This window comes from Calonectris borealis, chromosome 18 (assembly GCF_964195595.1).
Source record: "Calonectris borealis chromosome 18, bCalBor7.hap1.2, whole genome shotgun sequence".
NCBI classification, from domain to species: domain Eukaryota; kingdom Metazoa; phylum Chordata; class Aves; order Procellariiformes; family Procellariidae; genus Calonectris; species Calonectris borealis.
The window spans coordinates 3,470,887-3,483,871 of NC_134329.1; the positions used below are offsets into that span (position 1 = coordinate 3,470,887).

General features: G+C 51.3%; 1 protein-coding gene across 1 annotated transcript in view; it reads left to right on the forward strand.

Moving 5' to 3' along the window:
• Positions 1 to 554: 554 nt before the first annotated feature.
• Positions 555 to 12,985, forward strand: part of RBM19 (RNA binding motif protein 19) — a 71,637-nt gene continuing 59,206 nt past the window's right edge. Inside the window, exons 1-16 of the mRNA XM_075167256.1 lie at positions 555 to 1,165; positions 2,003 to 2,185; positions 2,752 to 2,883; positions 3,115 to 3,153; positions 3,698 to 3,914; positions 5,007 to 5,263; positions 5,781 to 5,855; positions 6,124 to 6,202; positions 6,954 to 7,025; positions 7,690 to 7,890; positions 8,702 to 8,832; positions 9,227 to 9,348; positions 10,126 to 10,222; positions 10,720 to 10,830; positions 11,322 to 11,522; positions 12,067 to 12,184. Coding sequence (XP_075023357.1) covers positions 1,130 to 1,165; positions 2,003 to 2,185; positions 2,752 to 2,883; positions 3,115 to 3,153; positions 3,698 to 3,914; positions 5,007 to 5,263; positions 5,781 to 5,855; positions 6,124 to 6,202; positions 6,954 to 7,025; positions 7,690 to 7,890; positions 8,702 to 8,832; positions 9,227 to 9,348; positions 10,126 to 10,222; positions 10,720 to 10,830; positions 11,322 to 11,522; positions 12,067 to 12,184 — 2,071 coding nt within the window. The 5' untranslated portion in view covers positions 555 to 1,129. The remainder of the gene's footprint in view (positions 1,166 to 2,002; positions 2,186 to 2,751; positions 2,884 to 3,114; positions 3,154 to 3,697; positions 3,915 to 5,006; positions 5,264 to 5,780; positions 5,856 to 6,123; positions 6,203 to 6,953; positions 7,026 to 7,689; positions 7,891 to 8,701; positions 8,833 to 9,226; positions 9,349 to 10,125; positions 10,223 to 10,719; positions 10,831 to 11,321; positions 11,523 to 12,066; positions 12,185 to 12,985) is intronic.

The following is a 12,985-nucleotide window of genomic DNA, read 5'->3' on the forward strand; positions in this document are numbered from 1 at the left end:
CCTGGGGTACATCAGGTGTGGAGCCAAACCGGGGTGAAAAACTATGGAGGGCTGCGCTGAAGCTGAGAGCTGTCCTGAGCACCCTCCTCTGGGAATAAAGGAGTAAAGCCAGACCTCGGGCCCGGCCCACTGCCCCTCATGTAGGACAGGCAGAGCTGGGCTGGAGGGCTGTGAGCTAGAGGGGTGTTAGAAGGAGAATAGTCCTGCTTCCCCAAAACACACTCTCCCTCCAGCAGTGGATGTTCAGGACAGGAGAGGACCCTCAGAGTTTAATAACCCTCAAGGGATTTTTCTCCCATGATTTTTGGCCTCGTTTGCCCGTGGGAGCTTCTGCAACCACAGCATCCGCAGGCTGCGTGGTTATTTAGCTGTTCCTTGGAGAGAAGCCGCTTTTGCTTAGTCCTGGAACCCTTCCCTCCCTGCTCCTGCTGCGTGGGTTTTAGGTGGGAAAGCAGAGCGGCGAGGCACGCTGCGGCTCCCCCCGCCCCGTAAACCCATCTCCTCGACAGCCCCCGCGGGAGTTTTGCTGCCGTGGGCGCTGCCGTGCCCGGCTCGGGGCTGCTCGGCGCGGAGCGGGCAGCGGCGGGCGCGGAGCTCCCTCCTCCGGCCCCGCCGAGCAGCGCTGCGAGCCGGGGGGCTGCCGCCGCAGGCCTCGGAGGATCCCGGGGGTGGGTAGCGGGGTCCCCCCCGAGGGGGAGGGGACAGCATCACCGAGGGGGTGCTAACAGCGGCCGGCAAGGGGCTGCCGGGGGAGGCGGGGTGACCCCGCCGGGGAGGCGCTGGTGGCTCCCTCCGCGCCCGGCCGGTCCCCGGTCCCCTCCGCATCCCCCCCGTTCCTCCCCATGCGCCGCCCGGCCCCTGCCCCATTGATGCTCCCCGCCGTCCCCCCGCTCCTCCGCGCCAGCCAACCCCGCCCCGTTGCTAGGAGGCCGTTGCTAGGGGCCCGTTGCTAGGGAGCCGTTACCAGGACCCGGGCCCCGCCCCTGGCGCCTGCGCGCTGTTGCCCCGCGCCCACGTGACTCGGCGGGAAGATGGCGGCGCCCGCGGGCCGGCGTGTGCGGCGCTGAGGGCGGTGGGGCCTGGCGCTGTGGCGGTCGCTTTCTGTCGTCGCCCGGTTTCTGTCGCCGCCATGTCGCGGCTCATCGTGAAGAACCTCCCCAACGGGGTGAGCCCGCCGCTCGGCTGCGGCCTCTGCGGGGTCGAGGGGGCCTTCCGGGCCTAGAGATGGGTCTGAGGGGACACTCCGGGGGGTCGCGGGCTCCTGGACAAGGAGGGGCCCCGGGAGCGGAGGGGGTGAGCGGGGAGATTCCCTGGGAGAGAGGGTCCTCGCTTCAGGGTGTGGCGGGGAAGATGTCTTGGTGGGCGAGCGGGGAGGTGTCCTGGGGGAAGGGGCTGTGAGGGGTCGTGCAGATGTGCTGGGGGGGGGTCCTTGTGGGGGAGCGGGGAGGCACCCTTGGGGGTGGGATGGTGGGGGGCCTTGGGCAGGGGGTGCCCCAGGAGAGGTCAGGGTGATGCCTTGGGGGGGAGGCGGCAGAGCGAGGGGCATGGGCTGGGGAGGGGAGCTGGCAGCCCCCAGGGTGGGGGAGTGGAGCTCGTTGTGGCCACTGCCCTCCCCTCGTTCTCCAGGAGCTGGGCGCAGGTGCGCACGGTGCTGCTCTGCCGCCGTCCGGGTCCCCCGTGAGGGTGTCACCGTGCCCGTGGTTGAACTGGGGGCTTGATTGTGGCAGGTCAGTGCTGCGGGGCCCTGGGCTCCCCGAGAGCGGGGTGCAGCCTTTAGCTGTGGGAGCATTGCGGACAGAGATCTGTACATGTCGTGGATTCATGGAGGAGATGAAGCGGTTCGGTAGCTGACACGTGGTTTTTATTATCAGTGTTGCCACAATACAGTGTGGTTCCTACGGCACTTCGGAAGCCCTCTGGTAGCAAATGTTTTGCTTTGGATGCAAAGCATCTCTCATTGCATTGCTGATTTGCCTTCCTGTTGTCCTTCCTCGTTTCCCAGATGAAGGAGGATCGCTTTCGGAAACTGTTTGCCGCCTTTGGCACGCTGACCGATTGTTGCTTGAAGTTCACCAAGGATGGCAAGTTCCGGAAATTTGGCTTCATTGGCTACAAGTCTGAAGATGAAGCTCAAATGGCGCTGAACCATTTCAATAGAAGTTTCATAGACACCTCCAGAGTCACAGTGAGTTGATCTTTAAAAATACCTTCTTCTGATTCTTTTGATATTGGAGATTTTGGTAGTCTTAGGGATAAACAGCCAGGGGCCGAGAAAGCCTAGAGATTGTGTCCTCTGCAGCAAACCAGCAAAGCCTGACACTGGGCCTCGCTGCTGGAGTCTCAAGCAGGTGCTTGATCCCGATGGGCTGTGTTCGTGCATGAGCAGTGATTTCAGCGCTGGTTGGAACAACAGTGTCAGGTTTTGAGCTGTCATAATCTGAACTTTTGAACTTGAGGTCACTTTTCATTTAAAGTCGTTCATCTGGGTGCTCTGGACAGAGGATGACTTATGATAAACAGGACAACTTATTTGACGGTGCTTAAATGAGCACAGCAAACTGTTCCCCATGTTGAGTGAACACGTAGCCCCGTGCTGTTAAAATGAACATCTCTATGAAGTTGCCTGTTCTCCTGTACACACCCCCTCCATCCCGTCAGGGTTATAACAGGGGTTCCTGAGTGAGGCTTATCCAGCAGTTACAGAAGCAGACTGTTGAATATATGTTTAATTAAAGATCTGATTCTTTTCAGGTTGAGTTATGCAAGTCTTTTGGTGACCCTTCAAAACCCAAAGCGTGGAGTAAGCACTCTCAGAAGGCCCCTGCCTCAGAAAAACAGACCGAGAAACCTGTGACAAGTGCAGCTCCTGCAGGCGCAAAGAAAGTGAGTCCTGCTTGTTTTCTTGAGGCTCTGATGTATGTCAGCGACTTGGCAGAGAGAAGGGTAGCCTGGTGCGTGCAGAAGGGGACAGAGTAGCTGGGACAGCAGATGTTGGAGCCCTGGTTCTGGTATTTTCTGCCTTAGGATCTGTGTTCCCTGTACCATTAGGTTACCTGAGAAATGATCTTGGCTGTGCTTCTAATAAGCCTTTCTAAAAATGGTTTCTTTTCCTAGGACAAAAAGAAGAAAGATCCAACGGAAAACTTAAAGGAGGTGAGTTGAGGTTGAATTGCGATCCCTATGTTCTTGCTAGCTTGTATTAAGAGCAAGAGCCGAATAACTTTTCTGTACTGCTTCCAGTGCTGTTAATTCAGGCAAGGTGTATGATTTAAACAGCTCCGTGACAGTCCAATTTTACTGTAACAAACCATGATTTTAACAATCCCAACATCGGGGACCAATTTTTTAATTGTCAGCTACTCCTATGTGAGCACTGCATCCAGGACAACAATTCTGGTTTTTAACCATATGTGAGTTTTGTCACGTTTAACTTGTACATTTTTTTTTCTCTTTTTAATGTTTTGTTTTCTTCTTTAGAGTGCTTTGTAAACATTGTTACAAAAAAGAAAGAGTAGGACTGGGAGATCATGAGAGGACTAGTCACTTTAAGTGCTCACCTTGTGACTGTAAAGTTGACTCCCCTCTTAGGGTTTTATTTACATTGCTGGAAATGAGATGACATCTTTGAATTAAAACTTACTGCTAGCTCTCTTGCGTCCGTCTTCACGGCTTGTCTGCTCGGTTTCTTTTTCAACAGCTGGAAGAAGATGAGACATTCCAGGAGTTCTTGGTGGTTCACCAGAAGCGGTCTCAGGTGGCCACCTGGGCTAATGACACTTTGGCAGAGGAGCCCAAGAAAGGAAAATCGAAGCCAGCAGCTGATTATCTCAACTTTGATTCAGAGGAGTCTGAGGAGCTGAGTGAGGAGGAGGAAGATGGGAATGAACCCTCTGAAGATGAGGAGGAAACTAAAGGTACCGAAAGGAACTATCACCCTTGGCTTGTCTTTGTCTCAGTGAACGTGAGAGCAGGCGCGCTGACAGGACCTAACTCGGGGTCCTGCCTCAGATGGAGACAGTGTAATCAGGAAGGTGGTTTCTCAAGCATGAGACTCATTCTGTGCGCTGTGGATGTATGGACATTTTCCCAACTTTGGGGAAATGTGGGAAATGCAGCTTCTGGTATTAAGGGGATGGCATTTGTGCTTTCCACGGGCCCTTAAGTCAATGCCTGGGAAAGAGTAACAGGGCTGTGTCTCTCATTAAATGCTCTCCTAGCCAGCAGCCGCTTTCACCTCCAGGATTTCCAGAGCTGGATGTGGTTTCTGTTTGTTTAGTAACCTGTAGCTGATGTCTGTGAACCTGTCTGGTCTGCCTTTGATGCATATTTCTGGAGACGTTGGTGTGTCCTTGGGCCCTGTCAGGGTTGATGGGAACGGACAGAGTTCAGTACCTTGGATCCTGAAAGGAAAACTCTATCTAGTGGAGTAATGGGATAACTTAGAAGACGGAGAGATCTGGGCTGCAGTCTGGTGTCTATCGTCTTAGTCTCCAGTGTCCCTGCACCAGTGATGAATGTGGGTTTGGAGCCTTTCTCCCTCCTTGTATTGTATTTCCTTGTGCTGTTCTTTTGGAGTGAATGGCATTTTCCTGCTGCTTCTCACCTCTCTTTGGGTAACTGGAATGATCAGTTGATCTTTGGTGGGGAGAAGCAACTTCCTCTGTCCTTTTACCCTGCAAAACTAAACTGAACAATTGAAAACCTTCACTGGGGTCTGTCTGAAGTATTTAGTTAAAATTGAGACAAAATACTCTGCCATGGAGTTCCTCAAGCTCCTTTCTGATTTGTTTTGTACGTGAACTGTTGCTTTGAAAAACAGTCATCCAGACATGTCAGTAAAGTTGCTGAGGTAAAGTTGCTCTGCTATTCTCAAGCCTTTCCTCCCCGCGACAAGGGTAGAGGAGAGGAAGGTGATTCTTGTGATTGTGTCCGTTCTCAGCTTTTACCTGGCTGGGGAGAGAGCAGCATCTGTGTGCAAAACCTCTCTGGTCTCTCCTCTCTGACAGCAAAGAAAGAAACAAAGAAGGCAGCTACCAGCAAAGACCTCTCGGATATGGATTACCTGAAATCTAAAGTGGTGAAGGATTCTTCCTCCTCATCCAGTACAGAGGAAGAAACAGATAGTGAGGAGGTGGAAGAGGAAAGTGAGAGTGAGGAGGATTCGGGCATTGCAGAAACCATTGGCACCCACACAGGTAAAAGGGGGAAGCCAAAAGCCCAAGAAACACAGCAAGAGGCACCAGCGGAGAAGAAGAAAAAAGAGGTAAGGTATAGCTGAATTAGACTTCTGTCTAATCTAAAGCAGGAGCTTTATGGGACAGTATGTGTCTGTCAGTCAGTGCAGGGATGAGCTGAAAGCTTGAGGTCTGCGGGACCCCTAGGTACCAGCTTTCTTGGCTCACTGGGCAGGAGCCATTAAAAAAGTTTGCTGGATCTCCTCTTAATGCTGATTGAATTCCCAAAGACGGGGCTTCCAATCAAGTGCTGCCAGTGCCCGTTTCAGAGGCTTTTCTGTTTTTCCTGTGTCCGTCTCTGTCTGCAGAAAACGCTGTTCTGCAGAACTCAGTTTTTAGTGACTGGGTTTGACTATCCCAGCCAAACCTTGCACCCTCGTCTGGCACCTCCTGCCCAGGCTGGTGCAGTTGTCAGAATCTCTTGATATTCTCTCCCACTCTTCAGCCCCCTGTTTGTTGGACAAGACCAGCTTGTTGTGCTGTGACTTTTATTGTTTTTCACTCAGCTTCTTTTCTCTTTTTTTTTCCCCCCATCCTTCTGTCCAGAACCAAGGCAGCTCAGTGGAAGCCAGCACACCATACACAGTGAAACTTCGTGGTGCCCCCCTGAACATCACTGAGGCAAGCTTTGTTACCGAGCTGGGAATGCAGGCTCAAGGGTGTTCTCAGTGTGTAACTCAGCGCGATCTTCGCAGAGGCTTCCATCCTCACTTATGGAGCTGTTTTGAGGGTTTTGTGGGTGGTCGGGGAAACTTTTGAACTGGCTTTGTGCAGAGATGTAGTATGTTGCACGAGATGTTTTTTATAGTGTATATAAAAAACCTAAGTCTGAAACCTGCTGCTTCCTGTATCTGAGAACTTATTTAAACAATTATAATTCTTCCTGCAGCAAAAGATTCGTGAATTCTTCTTGCCTCTGAAGCCAGTGGCAATCCGGATAGGAAAAAACGCCCAGGGTAAAAATACAGGTAATGTCTACATGCGGAAGGGGCGTTGGATCTGTGAGTTAGAGGACCTCTCAATCACACCTCTGCTCTTTTCGTCTGCAATTCCAAATCGCTGGCTCGTGTCCCGATTCTTACAGACCTTTCTATGACTTTGCAGCTCACCTGCCCTAGTTGTTGTCCGTAGGATGCCGTGGGCAGAGTAATGTTGGCTGTGCTCCCTTAGGAGTAGCAGCAGGAGCCTTTTCTTTGATCTGTCTCTGTAACTTTCCTAAACATCCCAAACCATGCCAAGGAAGGCCTCTTCCTCTGGGATAGCTGCAGCAGCACGCAGGGACTTTGCTGAGCTGTGCATATCGGCCGCAGAGCAGTCTTTAGCCAAGGTGGGTCTCCTGCCAGGCTGTGGCTACTGCAGGTACCCATCAGCAAGAGTGTGGAGCGGGTCCTCAGAGCTGGTAGGGAGGTTTGCTATATGCTGTTTTCCTTTCGTAGGCTAGCAGTGGTTGCACCTTTTATTTGCTTTTGGAGACACCTGTGAAAGCCTACTTCAGCTGTAAAGTCAGGCTGCTTTGGTTTGCATGTAGAGAATAAGCTTCCAAAAGGCAGCCTTCCAGTCTGCCATGGCCATTTTCAGGCTGGATTGAAACTTTAATGGGAGCTGAATGCTTTATCTATAGGAATCTACATTAAAGAAAGCCCAATTCACCCTTAATTAGCCAATTAGTGGTTGTGTGTTCCCCACATGATGCTCAGTTGAACCTTTCCTTCCTCCAAGGTTATATCTTTGTTGACTTGAAGAGTGAAGCAGAAGTGCAAAGGGCCTTGAAGCGAAAAAAAGAATACATAGGTAAGGGCTGTTTGTTCCTTCTTGTTCTGCCTGATGTCGATGGCAGGGTGCTCAGCTGCTGAAGTGTTCATTGCAGAAGTATCTCCCGTTGTTTTAGTTTTTTGCAGGCAGATGGTGAGGGTGGTTTCCTCTGCTCAGCTGACGTGGGACAAACCAGGTGCAGTGTCAGGAGCAGCACAGAATTGGGGAGTAACTGAGCTGTGCGTGTTGCTCTTCGGCCCTCACGTGCTTGAAGTGTATCTTGCTCTTTGTATAAAAATGATATTGTTTAAATCTGGTTGGGACAGTGCCAGGGCATTTGTGCAAATGATTCTGTAAGCCTGTATTTGAAACCTGTTATTGGCCTAGCCCTTAGTGGAACTACTAGAATTGTATTTGCAAAAATCATATGCAGAATGGCAATATCTACATGGAAGCCTGTGGACTAGATAGGCACAGGCAGAAAAGCTGGAGCTCTTTCAAGGGAAGGGAGACTGGAGTTGTCTAGCAAATATTATCCTGGTTTTTATGAAAACTGATCTCTTGCAGTCCCCACCCCCCCTTTTTTCCTAAATCAGGCAGAGTTCTGCTCAAAGCTCGTGGAATTGTAATTGCTTGTGTCGCTGCTGTAAGCCCATGGCCTTGGGAAGCAACTAATGTGCTTCTGTGTGTGTTTGCGGATTAGGTGGACGATGCATTGAGGTATTCCGATGTGGGAATACCCCAAAAGAAACTGTTACAGCGAAACCTGATAACCAGCCATGGCAAAGAAGGAAGAGGGACGATGAGGAAGAAGAGGACTTGTCTGAATCAGGGAGACTCTTTGTCAGGAATCTTCCCTTTACCAGCACTGAAGAGGACTTGGAGAAGATCTTTTCCAAGTATGGTAAGTATTTGCTGTGGGACTGGGACATCTTTCCTTTGTGCACACAGAGGTTTTCTTGCTGGGTGTGAATGGACAAAGCTCTGTGTCCCACACGCTCCGATATGGAGCTCCCCTCCTCTTTATTGCCTGCTGTGGTAGTGGGTGGCTGCTTGGCTTTGAAACTGGTGCTGGCTCCATGCCCCTTCACTCGAAGCGTGTGCTGCTCTGTGCATCTGCCCTCATCCCTCTCGTTGCATCTCTGATGCGACAGTGAAAGCTCTTGCCAGTCAGTGTAGGCTCTGAGTCCTAGTGGGGTGAGGAGAAGGTAACCAAAAGCACCTGCTGCATGAAATAGTGATCATGCAGGAGATTTCTAGATACTGTAGGTAAGAGGTGAATCTCTGAGATACACCCCAAATTGTTTGGCATGTTAGGTGGAAGCTTGAAGCTTCCCTTTTCTAGCTCAAAGTTGAACAAATTTAAGGTTGTCCTGGCATTAGAGTGTCCTGGGGGAGAGAGAAATCTTTATTCCTGACTGAAGGTAAATGCAGCTGCTCAGAGCTTGCCTGGTTTGCGTCGCATGTCAAAGCCGTGTGAGCTGCCACACGGTGCACAATCAGACTTGGGGTGCTTTTGCTGGGCCCACCTTGTCGGTCTGCAGCCAGCAGCTCCTCACCCAGGCTGGTGGCTCGCCGCACACCCTCTGCAATATCCAGAGCTGCTCTGCCCTCCCTGGCTCCCCTCCTCCCCGGCTTTGGCCAGGAGGTGCCAGTTCAGAGCGTCTGACAGCTGTGCGAGGACGTCTGTCACGGTAAAGCCTTGTCTTTTGCAGGACCCCTCTCGGAGATCCATTTCCCTATAGACAGACTGACCAAGAAACCCAAAGGATTTGCTTTCATCACCTATATGATTCCCGAGCACGCGGTGAAGGCCTACGCAGAAATGGATGGGCAAGTGTTCCAGGTACAGTGATGATGGTTTTCCTGTGCTGTTGGACTGCAGCTGGTGGGAATGTTTGTTATTAACGTGGCCGAGTGTTTGCTTCTGTGCTTTGCTGAAAAGGTTGAGTCTCATTTGACTTGCTGTATGGGAACACAGTTGCTTTTGGTAGAGTAGCCTGGTTTGAACAGCCTCACGGGTACCAAAATCTGAGCTCGAGGTGGAGAAGGAGATCTGAGTCTCGGTCTCTCACATTGCGTGGCTATCTGACTTGCAGTCCTTTGGGAAGGAAGGCTCCCTCCTTCCACCTAGGCTGCTTGACTAGGAAAGGTGCCAGAGAATTTCCTCCACTCTGCTTAGCTCATGAAGTTCTGTGGGTTATTTCAGAGCTGCTGGACCTCTTCTTCCTTTCTTCTAGGGTAGAATGATGCATCTTCTACCATCCACAATCAAAAAGGAAAAAATCGAAGATGTAGACGCAGAAGAGTCTTCCTCCTACAAAAAGCAGAAAGAGGCCAAGGACAAAGCCAACAGTGCCAGGTACAGAGGTGTCTTGTAGCAGGGCAAGACATCACAACCTGCCAAATTCCCAAGTGGCAGGAATGCATGTGGGGCCTTTGCAGGGGCTGTATAGATTACCAAAGTCAAAAAAGCATTTGCTGCACAGCTTTCTATTTCCTTTATCTCTTACCTACTTGATTCCTTTGTCCAAGTAGCTCTGGTAGTTCAATGAGCAGCAGAAATTGAGAGAAACATGGTTTTCAATGGCTTTGTGTATGAGTTTATTTCTCTGAAGTCTAATAAAAGTTGGTCTGATGCTGTAATTCTTTAGGGTAGTGGTTTCAGAGCAATTGGGTCTTTCTCCTTGACTGGGCCACCTGTATTTGTAAAACTTGTAGGAGCTCTATCTTTCTGTGTGACAAATTAGTTTGACAAATAAGTGGCCGATACTTTCAAACTCGAAGGAAAAGGAATGCAACCTTACTCGCACAGGCTTCGTGCTTTTAGGAAACTAGTTGAAAAAAACGTGTTCCTCTGAGCCGACATCTGAACTTCCAGCTGTAACTGCAGAGCTGTGGCCAGTGACCTCTAGGGAAGAAGAGCAAAGCTGCCTGCACTGCTGCCTTTCTGTTGCCTCTCCAGTCATGCCTCCCTCATCCTGACCCATCTCTAAGCATCTCCCACCCTTCTTTCCCTCTAGCTTTTCATCCTGGCTGCTAATGGTGGCATTCAAAGCTGTTTTTTCCAGGTCCATTAGAGAGAGAGACACCAGTGGAAGAAGGGACTGTGTGACCTGGCTCTTCTTTCTCTTTCCAGCTCTCACAACTGGAACACGTTGTTCGTGGGGACGAACGCCGTGGCTGATGCCATCGCTCAGAAGTACAATGCTTCCAAAAGCCAAGTGCTGGATCATGTGAGTTGGGTTACTGATCAGCTGGGATGGGAGATCATTTTCCTATTCCTCGTGCCCAGAGCCTGCCTGGTCTTTTTGTGCAACAAAAGCCTCTGTGTATCCACGAACACCACACAGGCTGAGAGATCAGTGGTGCTGTAGCCTCTCTGTGGGATCTGAGAAGACGTGTCACACTCCCAACTCACCCGCCCACTCTGCTTTTCCATGACTGAATTTTGCATTTCTACATAACTTGTTATTGGGAATTTGCACCTTAAAGCTCAGATCCTTCCTGGAAACTTTGTTTTGCCTTGGGAAGCGTTCTGACTCCAACAGCAAAACTCCTAGCAGCTTCAGAGGAGCTGGAGCATTTTACCTTCAAGCTCACTCCCAAATTCCCTTTGCATTTGCTTATGAGAGCAGCAGGAACAACAGGTGCCCAGCATCTTCCTGGATCAGGCTCTTTGCTTCCCTCTTTTGAGCTTTGTCACATTGTCAACTGATGTTCTTGCCTGCAGGAGAGTAAAGACAGCGTGGCAGTGAGGGTCGCTCTGGGAGAAACCGAGCTGGTCCAGGAAATTCGCCGGTTCCTCATTGAAAACGGAGTCAGCCTGGATTCCTTCAGTCAGGTGAGATGCCCAGCTGACGGCAGCAATGTGGACCTACCTCTTCTATATGATGGCCTAGTCCTCGCGTCCTCAGCTCTCTTTGAAATTAGTAATTAAATCCTCAGCAGGATTGAACCCTTACGTGGGTTTGGAAATGTTCTGTCCATTTGAAAATGCAGCTGCGCTCGGGATGGTTGAAATACATAGTACGACGTGTTATAGTATGATGGTCAGCTTGCTGTAGGCAGAGAAGGAGTCCTGTGTCTATACCAGGGTGGATCTGGAGCTGAAACCTCCATACATGAGCAGTCGTGGAATAGGGAGGTTGTACTGGGGTGTGGATCATATAGGAAGTGTTTTTTAAATGGCTGTTGGCCCCCTGGGATCCTGGAAAGGGGTGACATGGAGTGAGAGAGCACAGCATGTTGGATCTGAAATCTTCAGTTAGTAAGAGACTGGGTTTTGCTTTTTTAAATCCAGTCTCCCCTTTCTTCTCCCGCGGAACGTGGCAGGCTGCTGGTGAGCGGAGTAAAACGGTGATCCTGGTAAAGAACCTCCCTGCCAGCACGAGCGTAGCAGAGCTGGAGGACGTTTTCGGCAAACACGGCAGCCTGGGCCGGGTGCTGCTGCCAGAAGGAGGCATCACGGCCATTGTGGAGTTCCTGGAGCCAACTGAGGCCAAGCAGGCGTTCACCAAGCTGGCCTACTCCAAGGTGAGCGTGGTGAGGGGCAGGCAGCTGCCTGGAGAGTGCGGATCTTGGCTAGTTGTGAAGCTGCAGAAAGGAGCTTGCTACAAACGTTGGGGGCAGAGGGCTTTTGAGGGAGGTGAGTTATCCCAGAGCCACTGCTTTTTGTCTCTTGGGTTTAGGGAGATGCCCAGCGCATCCTTGTGCGGCAGTGGCTGAGTAGGGCGCTCAGCCTGCAGAAGACAGCTGGAGGAGGGGACGCATCTAGAAAAGCCTTGGTGGCCTGGAGAGGGTTTCTTTTACTTCTCGCAATACAGGAGTGTGGTACTGGAGCCTGGAGCTCCCCTTGGAGGGCCTTTGCCTAGCGGTGGCCTTCTCCTTGACCTCTGCTTGTCACGTGGCGGACTGTGGTCCGGTGTGAGGTTGGATACAGACTCTCTCCTTCGGTGAAAGAGTTGAGCCAGCTGAAAACGTTGCTCAGCTTTTCCACTGCTGTTTTCCGTAACAGAACGTTTGAGGGTAAAATAAAGCTGAGAGCACTCTTCATGTATCTCCTGTGTTCTCTTTACAGTTTCATTCTGTGCCGTTATATCTGGAATGGGCTCCAATGGGTGTCTTCTTCAGCCCAGCCCCTCGGAAGAAAAACCCTGAGGCTCCAGAAAAGGAGGGCAAATCAAGGCCGGTAGCTGGTAAGAGATTTGACTTTGGGACAGAGGTATCTCTGGTTGTTTCTCCACTCCTTTACGTGTAAAGCGGCAATGCTGATATTCCTGACCCTTTGGGGATGGAACCAGCCCCACAAAGTCCTCTGCATGGTCCTTAGGATCACCTGCTCTGTGGTGTATTAGCTGGTCGTACCACACAAACCTTGTGCTTGTTCCTGTCCCTGCCCTCCTCGCCTCCTGGATGAGGCGTGGGCAGTGAAGTGTGGCTCGTGGCGCACAGGCCTGGTTTGGACTGGGCTAACATGAGCTCTGGGAAGAGGTTTTTGGTCCAGTCTGGTCTTGGCGGCAGCCGTCGGGAGACCAGTAGCTGTTCTCTGTAAGCTGGACCTGAGCGCGCGTGCGGTTGTGTGCTGTGCAAGGACGCTGTCCCTGCCAGCTAAGCTGCAGCAACGGGAGTACTGGGCAGCAGTGGACGGAGAGGCTGACTTGCTCGTGACAGGCTGTGGGTCCCTGTACGTGTTTCTCTGCTCTTCTGTCAAGCCCACTGTGTGCTTTGCCTGGGTGACCTCCCACTGCTCCCAATTGCAAGGACTTGGTCTTCCCTCCCTGAGTATACCTCTTTCTCACTGTCCCAGGGGCTGTAAAAATAAAATCTTGCCTGTAGATTTAAAGCATTTCAAGATCTTTTTAAAAAAGAAAAAAGAGGAGGCTGGAGAAGCATGGCTTTACGTAGGTTTGTTTTTCTAGAAGCTATTTCAGGACTCTGAGGTTTTGGGAGGGGGGAGGAAAGCTGATGACAAGCCTCCTCCCGAGCTGCCATTCTGC